General features: G+C 43.6%; 1 protein-coding gene across 1 annotated transcript in view; it reads right to left on the bottom strand.

Annotated features, from left to right (window-relative positions):
- Ptpn22 (protein tyrosine phosphatase, non-receptor type 22) overlaps positions 1-13,477 on the bottom strand; it is a 66,517-nt gene that overhangs the window by 49,043 nt on the left and 3,997 nt on the right. The window contains exons 2-9 of the mRNA XM_004641692.2: positions 6,154-6,262; positions 5,832-5,908; positions 5,084-5,179; positions 4,461-4,499; positions 1,963-2,034; positions 1,807-1,866; positions 882-1,024; positions 461-527 (exon numbers count right to left, since the gene is read on the bottom strand). Of these exons, the coding sequence (XP_004641749.1) occupies positions 461-527; positions 882-1,024; positions 1,807-1,866; positions 1,963-2,034; positions 4,461-4,499; positions 5,084-5,179; positions 5,832-5,908; positions 6,154-6,262 (663 nt within the window). The remainder of the gene's footprint in view (positions 1-460; positions 528-881; positions 1,025-1,806; positions 1,867-1,962; positions 2,035-4,460; positions 4,500-5,083; positions 5,180-5,831; positions 5,909-6,153; positions 6,263-13,477) is intronic.

The following is a 13,477-nucleotide window of genomic DNA, read 5'->3' as shown; positions in this document are numbered from 1 at the left end:
TGAGATTAAGTTGAGCCCATCTGCTAAAGCAATTTGGATAAAGGAAGAATAATTACATTATTTAGGACTGCAGCTCTTAAATTTTAGCATACATCAAAATCATGGGCCACACTTACAGAATTTCTGGATCAGTCCATGGGGTAAGGCCACAGAATTCATATTTCTAACAAGTCCTAGGTAATGCTGATGATGCTTGTCTGGGTATACTTTGCAGGGCTGGGGACTAAACTCAGGACTTCACACAAGGTATAGAGCTGTTCTCCCACTGAACTACAACCCCAGCTTCTGGACCACACTTCAAGAACTGCCAACCTAGGAACTACTGCAATTATCTGATAGAGTAGGTCAGCAAATTTTCTAGAAAAGATGAATCCTGAAGATGTTTTGAAACATAAAACTGTTCTTCAGTCTGAGAGCAGTGGAGTAAACAAACAGGAAGTACCTGCTGAGAGACACTCACCCCATCTTTTAGCAGCATCCATGTGTAATCAATGGCACAAATAACACCAGTCCTTCCACAGCCAGCGCTGTAAAGAAAGACCACGGTAGTAAGCGTACATATTTAGAGAGAGTAGATCATTGACAGTAGCTGGAAGTTTGCACCATCAGACTTGAAGAAACAATCTGTAGTCTATGAAGATGCTTTCAGACTCTACTATTTTCCACACCACAGTGACCCCCAGGACAGGTCCACAGTAAGATCTCACAGCAAGAATCACTAAAGCCATACTGTTCACAAGTGACATTTAGTAAACATGAATTTAATGCTCGGGTTGGACTTCCCGGAGTTTGTTTCTGCTCTTGACCTTTCCCTTTCAGTTGCAGGGTGTGGCCAGCCCTTTGGTTTGTTCTCAGCAGAAGCCTCATACATGGCATCCTACCTGCAGTGAATGCATATGGGAACACTGTCATCCTCCTGATAACAACGCATATCCCAGATGAGCTCAAGAATAGGGTCTAGAGATGAAGGCACGTCATGGTCTGGCCAATTCTTATAATGAAACTGGTAGATAGTTCGTGTTTCCTATGAAAAATAGCAAGAATGAGAGAAGGGTTCAAGCTTAGGAATCTGATTCTACTAAAAATTAGTGTGAACCTGGGCTGGTGATACGTGCCTCTGTCCCAGCACTCTGCGAGGCTGAGGCAGGATGATCATAACCTTGAGCCCAGCCTGGGCAACTTAGTGAGACACCATCTCAAAATAAAAAATAAAAATGGCCGGGGAAGTGGCTCAGTGCACAGGTCCTGTGTTCAATCCCTAGTATAAAATCATCACCACCACCACCACAATCATCATTACTATCATCTGACTTAGTAGGCTCTCTTCTGTATCTTCTTTTGGGCAATAATTCTCAGCTGACCAGGTGCCTTATGAGGAAGTGATTTGAGGCTAACCCAAACCGCCCCATTCACAAGAGGAAGTAGATATGGAAATAGTCCAAACCAGATTTTCCCAAATAATGTGTTTTAAGTGGGTCACAGACACGCTGATTTATGAATTCCCTTTGGCTTTAGACAGGATAGATAGGGCTTAGGAGGGCCTGAGCTCGAAAGGTGCTTCCCACTCTGTCAACATAGCTTAGCCTCTTTTTGCCCTAAAAATGCCATCATTTAATGTGTGTGCCACAGTGTGGGACAGGTCAGGAAGCAGAGATTACACCAGAGAGCTCTTTTACTCTGAAGGCTTTTCAGGACATAGCCCCTGTTGTTTCCCATACTGGTTTGCCCTGAACTAAGTCACACGCGTGTATCTACCCGCCTGGTCTCCAGAGATTGTTGAGCTTGTCGTTCCTGTCCTGTACTTACACTGTTGAACTTGGCTTTTAGAGTCCTGATTATATAATCAGATTTCCTTCTTTCAGCTTCCTAAGAAGAAGATTAAAACATTAGTGATTTCAAAAGCAAGATCTCTATAAAGTGGATCCTGGAGGCTTTGCTCCGTCACCATGACAACATACTTACGCAAGATACGGAGAAAGGGCCGAACTGCAGCTGCGTCTGTCCTGGCTCAGCCCAGTAGCGCTCACACTTTTTCTGTTGCACAAAGCAGAATACAGTGATTTCCCTTCCTATCTTCTAGCCCCCGCTGGGGTTAGAACTCACTCCCTTACACAGAAGCAGACTTGGGGGGCCGGGGAGATGGCTCAGTAGAATAAGTGCTTTCCTGGCAAAAGCAAGGGCCTGAGTTCAATACCCGGTTCCACAAGGGGGGCGGGGGGAAGAGGAGAAGAAGAAGCAGACTTGGCTCTATGGCTTTCACTTTAGGTAAGGTACTGCCAAGCCCCTTGGGCTTCAGTCCCAACATCATAACCTGGAATCTCCTAAGGATGGAAAAGCAAATATTAAAGAACATAAGAATTACAGACTTTCTAGAAGTCTAAAAAATAAGGTTTTATATCTATTTTCTAGTATTCCAGAAAAACTAAAAGGGAGCCAGGTGTGGTGGTGGCACATGCCTATAACCTCAGCACTCAGGAGGCTGAAGCAGGAGGATTGCCATAAGGTTAAGGCCAGCCTGAACTATATGGTGAGACCCTGTCTCCAACAAACACACATGACCCCCACCACCACCAACAACAAAAGCTACAAGGAAGTAAATGTATATTACAGCAGCTGTACAAGCCAAAGCAAACACCAAGTTTCCTTGGTTTGCATCAAAATTGCCATTGCCCAATGGAAATGATAGTTTTTCGTCTTTGCCAGCTCGGCCCACCTTGAGGGTGGGCTGGGGCAGCATGTGGTGCCAGGGATCCAGCCAGGGTTTCCTGCTCCGGCCTAAGCTTGCCTAAGCAGGCACTTTAGACCACTGAGCTGTCTCACTGGCCCCCTAGGAAATGGTAGTTTAGAATAGTGATGTCGAATAAAAATATGTCAACTACATACATCATTTAAAATTTTCTAAGAGCCACATTAAAAAATGAAAACAGAGGGGCAGGAAGATAGCTTGGCAGTTTAAATGCCTACCTGGCAAGCTCAAGGACCCGGGTTTGAGCCCTGGTACTGCATGCTGTGCTGCAGTGCCGGCCACCAAAACCGGGCATGGTGGCGCACACCTGTAATCCCAGAACTTGGGAGGCTGAGACAGGAGAATCACTTAGAGTCTGAGCTGTGTAATGAGACCCTATAGACCATGTACTAAATACAGTTTTTAAAAATATGGCTAATGTGACTGAAGAACTCGGTTACTTTATTTCCTTTTAATTGAATTAAATTTTAAAACATTTAATTTAGTTATTAGAAAACTTTCAGTTTCTTTAGGACCACTTGGGCAAGTGCAACTTTTGTAATATAATTTTTATTTAAGCCTAAATGAAAAGAAAATATTTCCAATGAAAATTTAGCTTACTAATTTTTTTTTTTTTTTTTGGTGGAACTGGGGATTGAAGTCAGACCCTTGTGCTTGCCAGGGAAGCACTTATTCTGCTGAGCCATCTCCCTGGCCCCTAGCTTACTAATTAAAGTAAGCTATAACTATATATACAGACAGGATTTTTAAGATTACTTTAAAAAACAGGTCAAGTATCTATGAATGGCTGTCTGGCCGGCCCTACATTGGCCATATTTTAAGCAATTAATTAACTATGTATAAGGGCCTACAAGATAGCTTAGTGGACTAAGCACCTGCTTAGGCAAGCGCAGGGATGGGTTTGATCCCGGGCACCACATGCTGTACCTGCCTCACCCCTGGGTGCACTGAGCCACGACCAAGTGTGGGCGTGGTAGCACCTGCCTGTAATCCCAGGGCTGGGGAAGGTGAAAACGGGAGGATCACTATGAGTCCAAGCTGCACACTGAGATCCTGTACCAAATAAATAATAATAATAATAATAATAATAATAATAATAACTACATGTAGCTAATGGATGGCATTTGTTGTTTCATGATTTTTTTTCTTTTCTTTCAGTACCAGGCATTGAACTCAGGACCTTGCACTTGCCAGGCAAGCACTTATTCTACTAAGCTATTTCCCTAGACTGTATAGCATTTGGGACAACGCAAGATTACAAGCTTGGAGTAGCAGTTAAAGCCATCTGATTAATAGAAATGAGAAATAGAATTGTTACTTTAAAAGCATACTTTGTATTTACTTTATTTTTATTTATTCATGTTGGGTTTTTGAGATAGGTTCTCACTCTGCAATTCAGACTGGCCTTGAATCTACTCTTTAGCAGAAGCTCGACTGGCCTCGAGCTCTCAGGGATCCCTCTGCCTCAGCCTACCAAGCGCTGGCATTACAGGCTTGCAGTCCCATACCCAGCCTGTTCTTACTTAAACACAGTCTCCTGGGGAAATAGGCTCTTAGGGATGAAAAAGTCCTGAGACAGGTGGCATTCGACCCTGAAAACTAGGATGCTAGTATGATCCTGATTTATCCTGGGCACACTTAAGGTAAGTTCAGTTATCAGTTTTTCCTATTTTCCTCTTTACTTTTAAGTCAACAACATTAGAAAGTGACTCACCTTTCCCATTTCAAACTCCATACATGCCATAACAATGATCTGGAGGTGGGGGGATGAAACACAGAGAAATTAAAAACATCTTTACAGCTAGAAAGAAAGATAATACATGGGCCCCAGCGTCAGAAAGTGCACATCATTATTCTGCATTGCTTGGATTGCTTTTTAACCAATAAAGACATCCTGATAACTCATATGCTTCCTTCTTTCTGTCTTCGCTTCCCTTTTCTCTATTCAAATCAGTAAAGCCATGTTACCAAAAGAGCCTGTCAAGGAGTGAACTTTCACTTCCTTTTTTTCTGTTGAGACAGGGTCTCGCTACACAGTTCAGGTGGCCTTGGGCTTTCTCTGTAGCCCAGGCTGGTCTGGAGTTCACAACAATCCTCCTGCCTCAGCTTCCCAAGAGCTGGGATTACAGGCATGTGCCACCATGTCCAGCTTTTGTGTCCTTGGACAAAAATGACATTGTGATTTTAATAAAAAAGTGCCTGAACCCTGAAATTCCAGTGATCAGTTAAAAAAACAACTGGAAATGGTAGACAGGGAAACCCAGCACATCTCGACATTCTACCCCCTTTATCCCTATGAACTAGAGAATAAAGGAACAGAAGCAAGTCTGCATTTACCAGAACACTGTATTCCCAAATCATCCTCCAAAAGTCCAGAAGAGTTGAAGGTAAAGGGCCCTGTGTGGCAATGTAAGCCCTGGGTGCATATACTCCCTGAAGAGGAAAAGAAATTACATTAAGTGACTGCAGAAAATGGACTCTTCAGGGGCTGGGGAGATGGCTCAGTAGGATAGGCGCCTCCCTGGCAAGAGCAAGGGCCTGAGTTCAATCCCTGGTTCCGCCAAATAGAAAATACACTCTTCAGGCTGGGCGTGGTGGCGCACACCTGTAATCCCAACACTTGGAAGGCTGAAAACAGGAGGATCACTATGAGTCCAATCTGTATAGTGAGATTCTGTAGACCCTGGACTAAATACAAAAAAAGAAAAGAAAATACACTCTTCTTATCTAATCCTCTCCCCATTCTCCTTATTTGTTTTTTGTTTTTTTGATAGAGGGTCTGGCTATGTAGTTCACACTACCCTTTTTTTTAATACACAATTTTATTTTTATTTTTATGGTACCGGGGATTGAACTTAGGACCTTGTGCTTGCCAGGCAACCACTTACTCTACTGAGCTATTTCCCCAGCCCTCATGCTACCCTTGAACTCACTATAGAACAGGATGTCTTTGAAATCTCAGTGATCCTCCTGCCTCAGCCTCCTGAGTGCTGAGATTACAGACAGGCGCCACCACGCCCAGCCCCATTCCCTTTTTCTAAAGTCTCTAGAGAATTAGGAATATTTTTATTTCCTTGCAACATACCTTAATGAAGTTGGCATTGATGTAGCTAGAATCCTCATCAGACGTTATCAGAGACAGCTCTACTCGGCTATGATCATCTATAATTAAAAAAAAAAAGAAAGAAAGAAGAAAAAAGAAAAGAAATACGATGTAATAGAAGACTACATTTAGAGCAGGCTAAATTAGGGCCTAACACTGTGAAGGGTGGGTATAATTAAGTGTTGGGCTCTTTTGCAGTCATAAATACATGCCACATTCTGAGATCATGAATACAAACAGTGGGTAGAAAGACAGAAGTGCTTGAAGTTGAGAGGAGGTCCACATAGGCAGAAATGGAACTTACAGGGCAAAATGTCCTTGTATCTGTTTTTCTTTATATTCATGGGCTTCTGAGCCACAGCTGTGGGGTAAGTTTTGTCTGCCTTGAACTTGGTGGATTGCTTTTTCAGCTTCTGTAATAAAATTTCAAGAAAAATTTTACTTAAAAAGTAAAAGGAGGTCAGAAGCCATCTCTAGAGTTTTCCTTCTTCATTTACCAAAACTTCCATTTCAACTACGTCAGCATCCTCTGGGGCTGATTTCATTCAGGACAGGGCATAAGGACAGCACAGTTCAGTGAGAGAAAAGGGAAAGGATCATGTTGGACTGCAGCTGTACTGTGGGTAGCCAAAACTTAAAGGTGAAATTGGTGAATACTTAAAATATATATATTTTCTGGATTGCAGTGAGAAATGGAGTGCGACCTGCTTCTGCAGGGTCCTCCAGGCCTCCCGCAGATGGCGGTGGGTGACCTGGGGGCCCAAGGGTGGGCCTCTGCCCAGTAGGCCCTTGGATCCCTCGCTGTGACTGCCCACTGGCTGGACCCAGGCTTCCAGGCAATGGGAACCGATCCTCCACCCCACCTTGATGACCTAACCGTAGCAACAGCCTTGGAGCCAGAAGCCCTCGGGCTGCAGGGTCTCCACCCCGACCCCGCCAGCCTAGGCAAAGCACCTGCCGGGACTCAGCGCAGGACTCAGGGCCTTGCAGCAGCTGCATGTGGGGTGGAGGAGGAAGGGTGGCCCCTGGAGGGCTGCAGAGGGCCTCGGCGGCGGGTCTAGGAATTCTGTGAGACCTGGTCAGTTTGCAAAAGGAGAAGGGCCTTAACTTCCTCCTGACCTTTCCCTCCTTCCTTATTTTTATTAGTCTATGTCATCTTGGTTCTTTTCCTACAACTTATCCTTTTCACTTACTACTCTTTTATATTGCTTCTCTGTGCTGAGAATTACCCAATGTTTCACTGTCACATCCACAATTCTCTGCTCTTCTCCCATTACACATGTATTTTCTCAGAGATATGTATATTCTTATGGCATACCAGTGTTTGTTGATTTAATGGACTAAAATTGAATTACATTGCCAATTTCTATTGGATGTCTGAAATTTCTCTATCAAAGTTTTCTTAATATTTTAATCTCAAATTCTTAACCATATCCTAGATAATTTCATATTAGTTGAGTTTGTTTTGTTTTATTTTGGGTTGGGTTTTTTTTGTGTGTGAGACAGGGTGTCCCGACATACTTTGGGCCAGCCATGAAGTCACTACATAGCCCATGCTGACCTTGAATTGGTAGTGATCCTCCTGCCTCAGCCTCCCAAGTGCTGGAATCACAGGCACGCACCACCACATCCAGCTGCTAGGTTAGTATTTAATTACTGCCTCGGACTCAGCACATTCAAAACTAAAATCAATGCTGTCCCCTGTCAGATATGAATGGCTCTGTCTTCACCCCAAACAGCTATACTATAGAAACCGGGGGTTGGGCTGGGGAGATAGCTTGGCAATCTAAGCCCCTGCCCGGCACACTCAAGGATCTGGGTTTGATCCCTGGCACTGCATGCTGTGTTGGCCCCAAAACCAGGCGTGGTGGCGCATGCCTGTCATCCCAGGGCTGGAGAGGCTGAGACAGGAGGATCACTATAAGTACAACCTGCCTAGTGAGACCTTGTACAAAAAAAAAAAAAAAAAAAGATGGCACAAATTCATGACAATGATGTGAAATACGACTTCATTAAAATTAGGCCATTCCTTTTTTTCTCATAGATATATCTTTCGTACAGCTTTTGCAATTCTCAGCACAGGGTGCACTAAGAGAAGTATGGAAGTATTTCTCTCATGTGACTAGCAACAAGAAAAAAACGGGGACTGTTACTCTCATTACATAGTTGCTCATACTGCCTATAGGATTTTCCCATAATTTTGGTGCCCGTATGTGACAGTTTGCCTAAGGAGCCCTGCTAAGTGATTTTAACAAATGGTGATGGAAAGGGACCCTAAATTAAAAATATGACACGAGAAGAGAGAAACAGAAAAGAAGTAGAGAATAAAAATTTGATTTAGAAAATAATTCAAATCTATCATTAGACTTCAAAATTGGCTCAGAATAACTTGGTAAATATCTAAGAATCTCTAAAAGGACAAGGGTTAGGAATATAGTTCAGGGGCCCAAGTGCCTGGCAAGCACAAGGATCTGAGTTCAATTTTCTTTTCTTTTTTTTTTTTTCTGCATTTTAGAGAAGGGTATACAGGGTCAGGGTCTCACTACTAGATCTGACTCAGTGATCCGCCTGTTTACAGCCTCCCAAGAGCTGGGATTACAGGCATGTGCCACCATGCCCAGTCTCCTGTGTTCAATTTTCAATTCAAAAGAAGAAGAAGAAGAAGAAGAAGAAGAAGAAGAAGAAGAAGAAGAAGAAGAAGAAGAAGAAGAAGAAGAAGAAGAAGAAATTGAGATCATAACATTTTGAGCTGAGAGTTCAAAACAAAATTAATTACCAACTATCTAGAGTCCAAATAAATTGATAGTTTATGAATACAGTAATAAGCAGATCATTAAATAATTTTAACAAACCAACGCATAAGAATGTAACCTTTTTCCAGTGAAGGATGTCAAGTGGAACGGACAGCTAGTGCTTGCTTATTTGTGTGTGTGTGTGTGTGTGTGTGTGTGTGTGTGTGTGTATTGTGCTAATGACTATTTTTTTTCCATTTCGGAGTTTGGTCAGACACACGGAATCTATTCAAAGCAGGTACACAGGCAATTCTTAAGTCCTAGTTTCTTGCCCTGGTTTGAATTCTTGTGAATTTTCATAATCGAATTTGGAACAAAAGAGATGCTGGAGACACTGAACTGAAGTTTGTAGAGCACACTTTCACAGAACGCGGGCATACCGGTGGACTAGTTTGGGAATTGAACTAAGGGCATGGCCCAGGCCCATAGGAGCCCACAAAGTGTTTCCACCCTTATTTTTCAGCTCCTTCTGTTCCTAGACATCTTCAGTAAAACCATTTCACACTGCCTAGGTCTGCAGAAGAGAGCTCAAAGTCCCAGACTGGTTCTTTCTAGAAATCTCCAGAAATGACTCCAGTGCATTCTCCTTTGTTGTAGTTTCTATTTATTTTGTTTTGCTTTGCTTGTAGGATGGTTTCTAGGGAGAACGTTATCACTGAAAAGGTGGGTCCAGATGGTTTCATGAGAGGCTAGAGATGGCGCCGGGAGGAACCAGCTTCAGAGATGAAGGAATATATTCATTCTGGTGCTAGCAGGGAAAAAGGCCCTGCACCTTAACGTGCACAAGAGCCAAGAAAGGCGCGGTGTGATCACGTGCTAGGCCAAGGCACACAGCGGCGTCACTGCAGTTCCCTTGCCACGCGGGAGGAACCATGCTCACCCTTGCGTGGTTGGCATCATTGCTGTAAATACTCACAGAAACAAGCTGTGTCCAGGCTGCCCTAATTGGTCAGTGCTACATCTGTAGAAGTTGCCACCATACCAACCTGCTCCTAATACACAACAATAGCACTTAAACGTGACCTTTGGAACTGAGTATCTTCTTTCCTTTAAGACTCAATGAAGGGGCTGGTGAGATGGCTCAGTGGTCTAAAGCACCTACCTAGAACAAGTTTAGCAAAGCACAGGGACCGCGGTTCAATCCCCCAGCACCACATGCCAGCCAGCCCCGCCCCCTGGTGGGCTGAGCTGGCCACACACACACACACACACACACACAAATAAATAAATAAAATTTTTTTTAAAAAAAGACTCAATGAAGAGCCAGCCAAATGGCTCCGCAGATTAAAGCACCTGCAAGCAGGCCCAGGGGCCGGGGATTCAATCCCTGGGCCTGCCATGCTGGCCCTAGAGATTGAGACTGAATGTGGTGGTACGTGCCTATAATCCCAGATCTTGGAAGGCTGTAAACAGACGGATCGCTATGAGTCTGATCTAGTAGTGAGACCCTGAACACCCTGTAGACCCTTCCCTAAAAATACAACAACCAAAAAAGACTCAATGAATCCTTCATATTTTGTAAGCATGTCTTTGTTGTTAATAACTAGAATATTTGTTGGGTTTTGTTTTATTTTTTCTAGTACTGGGAATCGAACTCAGGACCTTGCACTTTCCAGGCAGGCGATTATGCCACTGAGCTATCTCCCTAGCCCAATAAATACAATATTTACCTCTTCTAAAAACATCCCTCTCCAGCAAGATATGTAAAATTCACTTTTATTTTCCTCTTTACTATTTCAATGGGATCCAACAACACTGAGAGAAAATTCTAACTATAGATTTTTAAATTAAAAATGTAATACAGGGCCAGCCAGATAGCTCAGTGGATTAAAGTGCCTGCTTAGTCAGACACAGAGGCTGGGGTTTGATCCCCTGGCTTTGCTGAGATGGCTGAGATTGGGTGTGGTGGCATGCACCTGTAATCTCAGTGCTTGAGAGGCTGAAAAACAGGAAGGATCACTACAAGTCCAAGTCCTCTCTATGTAGTGAGACCCTATAGGCCCTGTACTAAATACATTAAAAAAAGAAAAGTAATACATATTCCATGGTACCTTTGTTCCTGAACCTTAATCTGTCCTATAATTCTGGAAAAGTGGGCCACATGCAGGAGAGATGGCCACACAGTCATGTTCCTTACCTGGTGCAGAGTTGGCAAACAAACACAAAATGTTGCCAAATGCCCAGTCTCATTCACCATCTCAGCACACCCTGGGGTCAGAGTCCATACAGCTTGTGGTGCCGGGAATAGAACCCTGGTCTCTGCACTCTGCCTAACCAGGCGCTTTAGTCCATTGAGCTATCTGGCTGGCCCTACAACTTGATTTTTTCATTTATCAATTGTGTTCTCCTACTTTTCTGTTGTTTTTGAGACAATGCCTCCAAGGTAGAAAAGACAAATATACATCTAAGGGGTATTTAAGAAATGTGCTGTATCCAGGTGTGGTGGTGCCTGTCTGTAATCCCAGCACTTGAGAGGCTGAGGGAGGAAGATTGTTGTGCCTGGGCTACAAAGAGAGCTCAAGGCCAGCCTGAAATGCATAGTGAGACTCTGTCTCAGAAAAACAAGAAAAAAAAAAGAAAGAAAGGAAGGAAGGTACTACAAAATTGGCCCACATATAACATGAAATCAAGCCTTAACTCATATATAACTCAATGGCTGAAATACACATGGCATAAGAATAAAATTAAAGGGCCAGCCAAGTAGCTCAGCAGATTAAAACATCTGCAAGCAGGCCCAGGGGCTGGGGGTTCGATCCCTGGGCCTTGCTGTGCTGGCCCCATCCCCGGGGGCATGCTGAGATGGCCACTGAGACTGGGCTTGGTGGCATGAACCTGTAATCCTAGCTCTTGGGAGGCTGTAAACAGATGGATAATTATGAGGCCAATCTATGCAGTGAGACCCTATATACCCTGTAGACCCTTCCCTAAAATACAAAAAAAAATAAGGAAGAAGAAGAACAAAATTAGCTGCTGGAGACAAAGAGGATGCCTACTCCTTTGTAAATTGTAATCAAGCTGATAAAGAATGTACTCTGGGTATGATACCTAATTATTGATTTTCAATAAAGTTAATGAAAAAAAAGAAAGTGCCCTAGAAGAGCATGGTCCTCATTAAGTTTGGAAGAAGGTAAGGAAGACGGCAAGTACTTGTTGCTGTGTCCCTAGTGCTCCAGGAAGAGCGCAGGCCATGAGCCTGAGATTCAGACAAGGAGATGGAGACATGGTCCCATCAGAGCCGAGGCCGCTAAAGTCACCATGTTCACCCAGAACTTTCTCACTATGGTCAGCTTTGCCGGCTTCCTTTCGTACAAAGAGGGTAACACACACCAGCGAGTCAATGCAAACTTGACTCAATTCGGCACTTACTTATCCTCTTAAAATACCGATAGAGGCCTTTTGGTTTCTGGTGAATTTCTTGTGCATCCTGACCAACTCTGCAGGATATAGTAATAAAACTGAATGTATTAACAGAGTAGGCGAGGCTATGTTGATTCAACACAGACAAAGCCACTCAGAGCAACTACCTGACCTCTTTCGGTGTAGTGTGAGAACACAGCAGTAACTGTATCCATCAGGCTTTGACACAATATATAAAAATGAAACAAAAAATTAAGGCCCAGCCACATGCAACAAAATTGATGAATTTTAAAACAGTAACACAGGTCTGGCTTGGCCTTCTGGTACACTCCTGTAATCTCAGCGTATCCCACTTGGGAAGCGGAGGCGGTAGGACCACCCCGAGTCCAAAGCAAGTCTGGACTATGTAGTGAGTTCAAGGCCAACCTGAACTGCAGAGGAAGACATGGTCTCCAAAATAATAAGTGCAAAGTGAAAAGAACAAGCAGTGTCGGGAAGCAATTAAAATTTTATTTACATTTGGTTCCAAACTAGGTAAAAGTAATCCCTACTGTTTAATGAGACAAGGTGGTACCTCAGTTCACAAACTTGACTTATTCTACAACTTTGGAAAAAGTGGCCAGGATGGTGTTTGTGTGGGAAAGTTGGCCACTTGATACAGAGTCTGCAGACAAAAGCAAAATTTGGCCAAATGCTGTTTGAAAACCAAATTTCTTGAAAATAAAAGCATTCATGAACCAAGATACCACTGTAGAGAGATACAAAGGCAATGCAGAAAAGCAATGAAAAATGTATCGAGATAGTATTTAGTTCTAACTTTGTTGCTTTTTGTTTGTTTGGTTGGTTTTGTTTGTTTGTTTGTTTTTTGTTTTGTCTGAGGGGGTTTTTTTTGTTGTTTGTTTTTTGTATTTTAGGACAGGGTCTACAGGGTCTCACTGAGTAGATAGGACTCATAGTGATCTGCCTGTTTACAGCCTCCCAAGTGCTGGGATTACAGGCGTGCGTCACCACACCCAGTCTCAATTGCTGTCTCAGCGCACCCCAGGGGCAGGGCTGGCATGACAGACCCAGGGATGGAACTCCTGGCCCCTGCATTCACCTAAGCAAGTGCTTTAATCCACTGAGCTATTTGGCCGGCCCTACTTTTAACTTTGCCAGGCATGGAATGGGTGGGTATTTGGAAGGATACCCAAGGCATTTCTCTATTGTGGCGCCGTTCTACTTCTTGCCATCAGTGTGCCTACTTCATTGTTTGTACTTCTCTGCTTAACATGGGTTTTGGGGTTATGTTATTTATTAAGGTCAGTGGGTAAACTGAAGGTAGTGGAACGGGGGCAAAAAAAGACTAAGGACACAGCTCAACATTAGGTGTAGGTGCGCGTGGTGGCACAGGCCTGTAATCCCAGCCCTCCAGGAGGCTGAAACAGGAGGACTGAAAGTGAGAGCCCAATCTGGGCAGTTTAGAGACTTAAGGCGACC

The sequence above is a fragment of the Octodon degus genome, unplaced genomic scaffold, assembly GCF_000260255.1.
Source record: "Octodon degus isolate 3935 unplaced genomic scaffold, OctDeg1.0 scaffold00140, whole genome shotgun sequence".
Taxonomy (NCBI): Eukaryota; Metazoa; Chordata; class Mammalia; order Rodentia; family Octodontidae; genus Octodon; species Octodon degus.
This window is presented reverse-complemented; position numbering and strand designations above follow the sequence as displayed.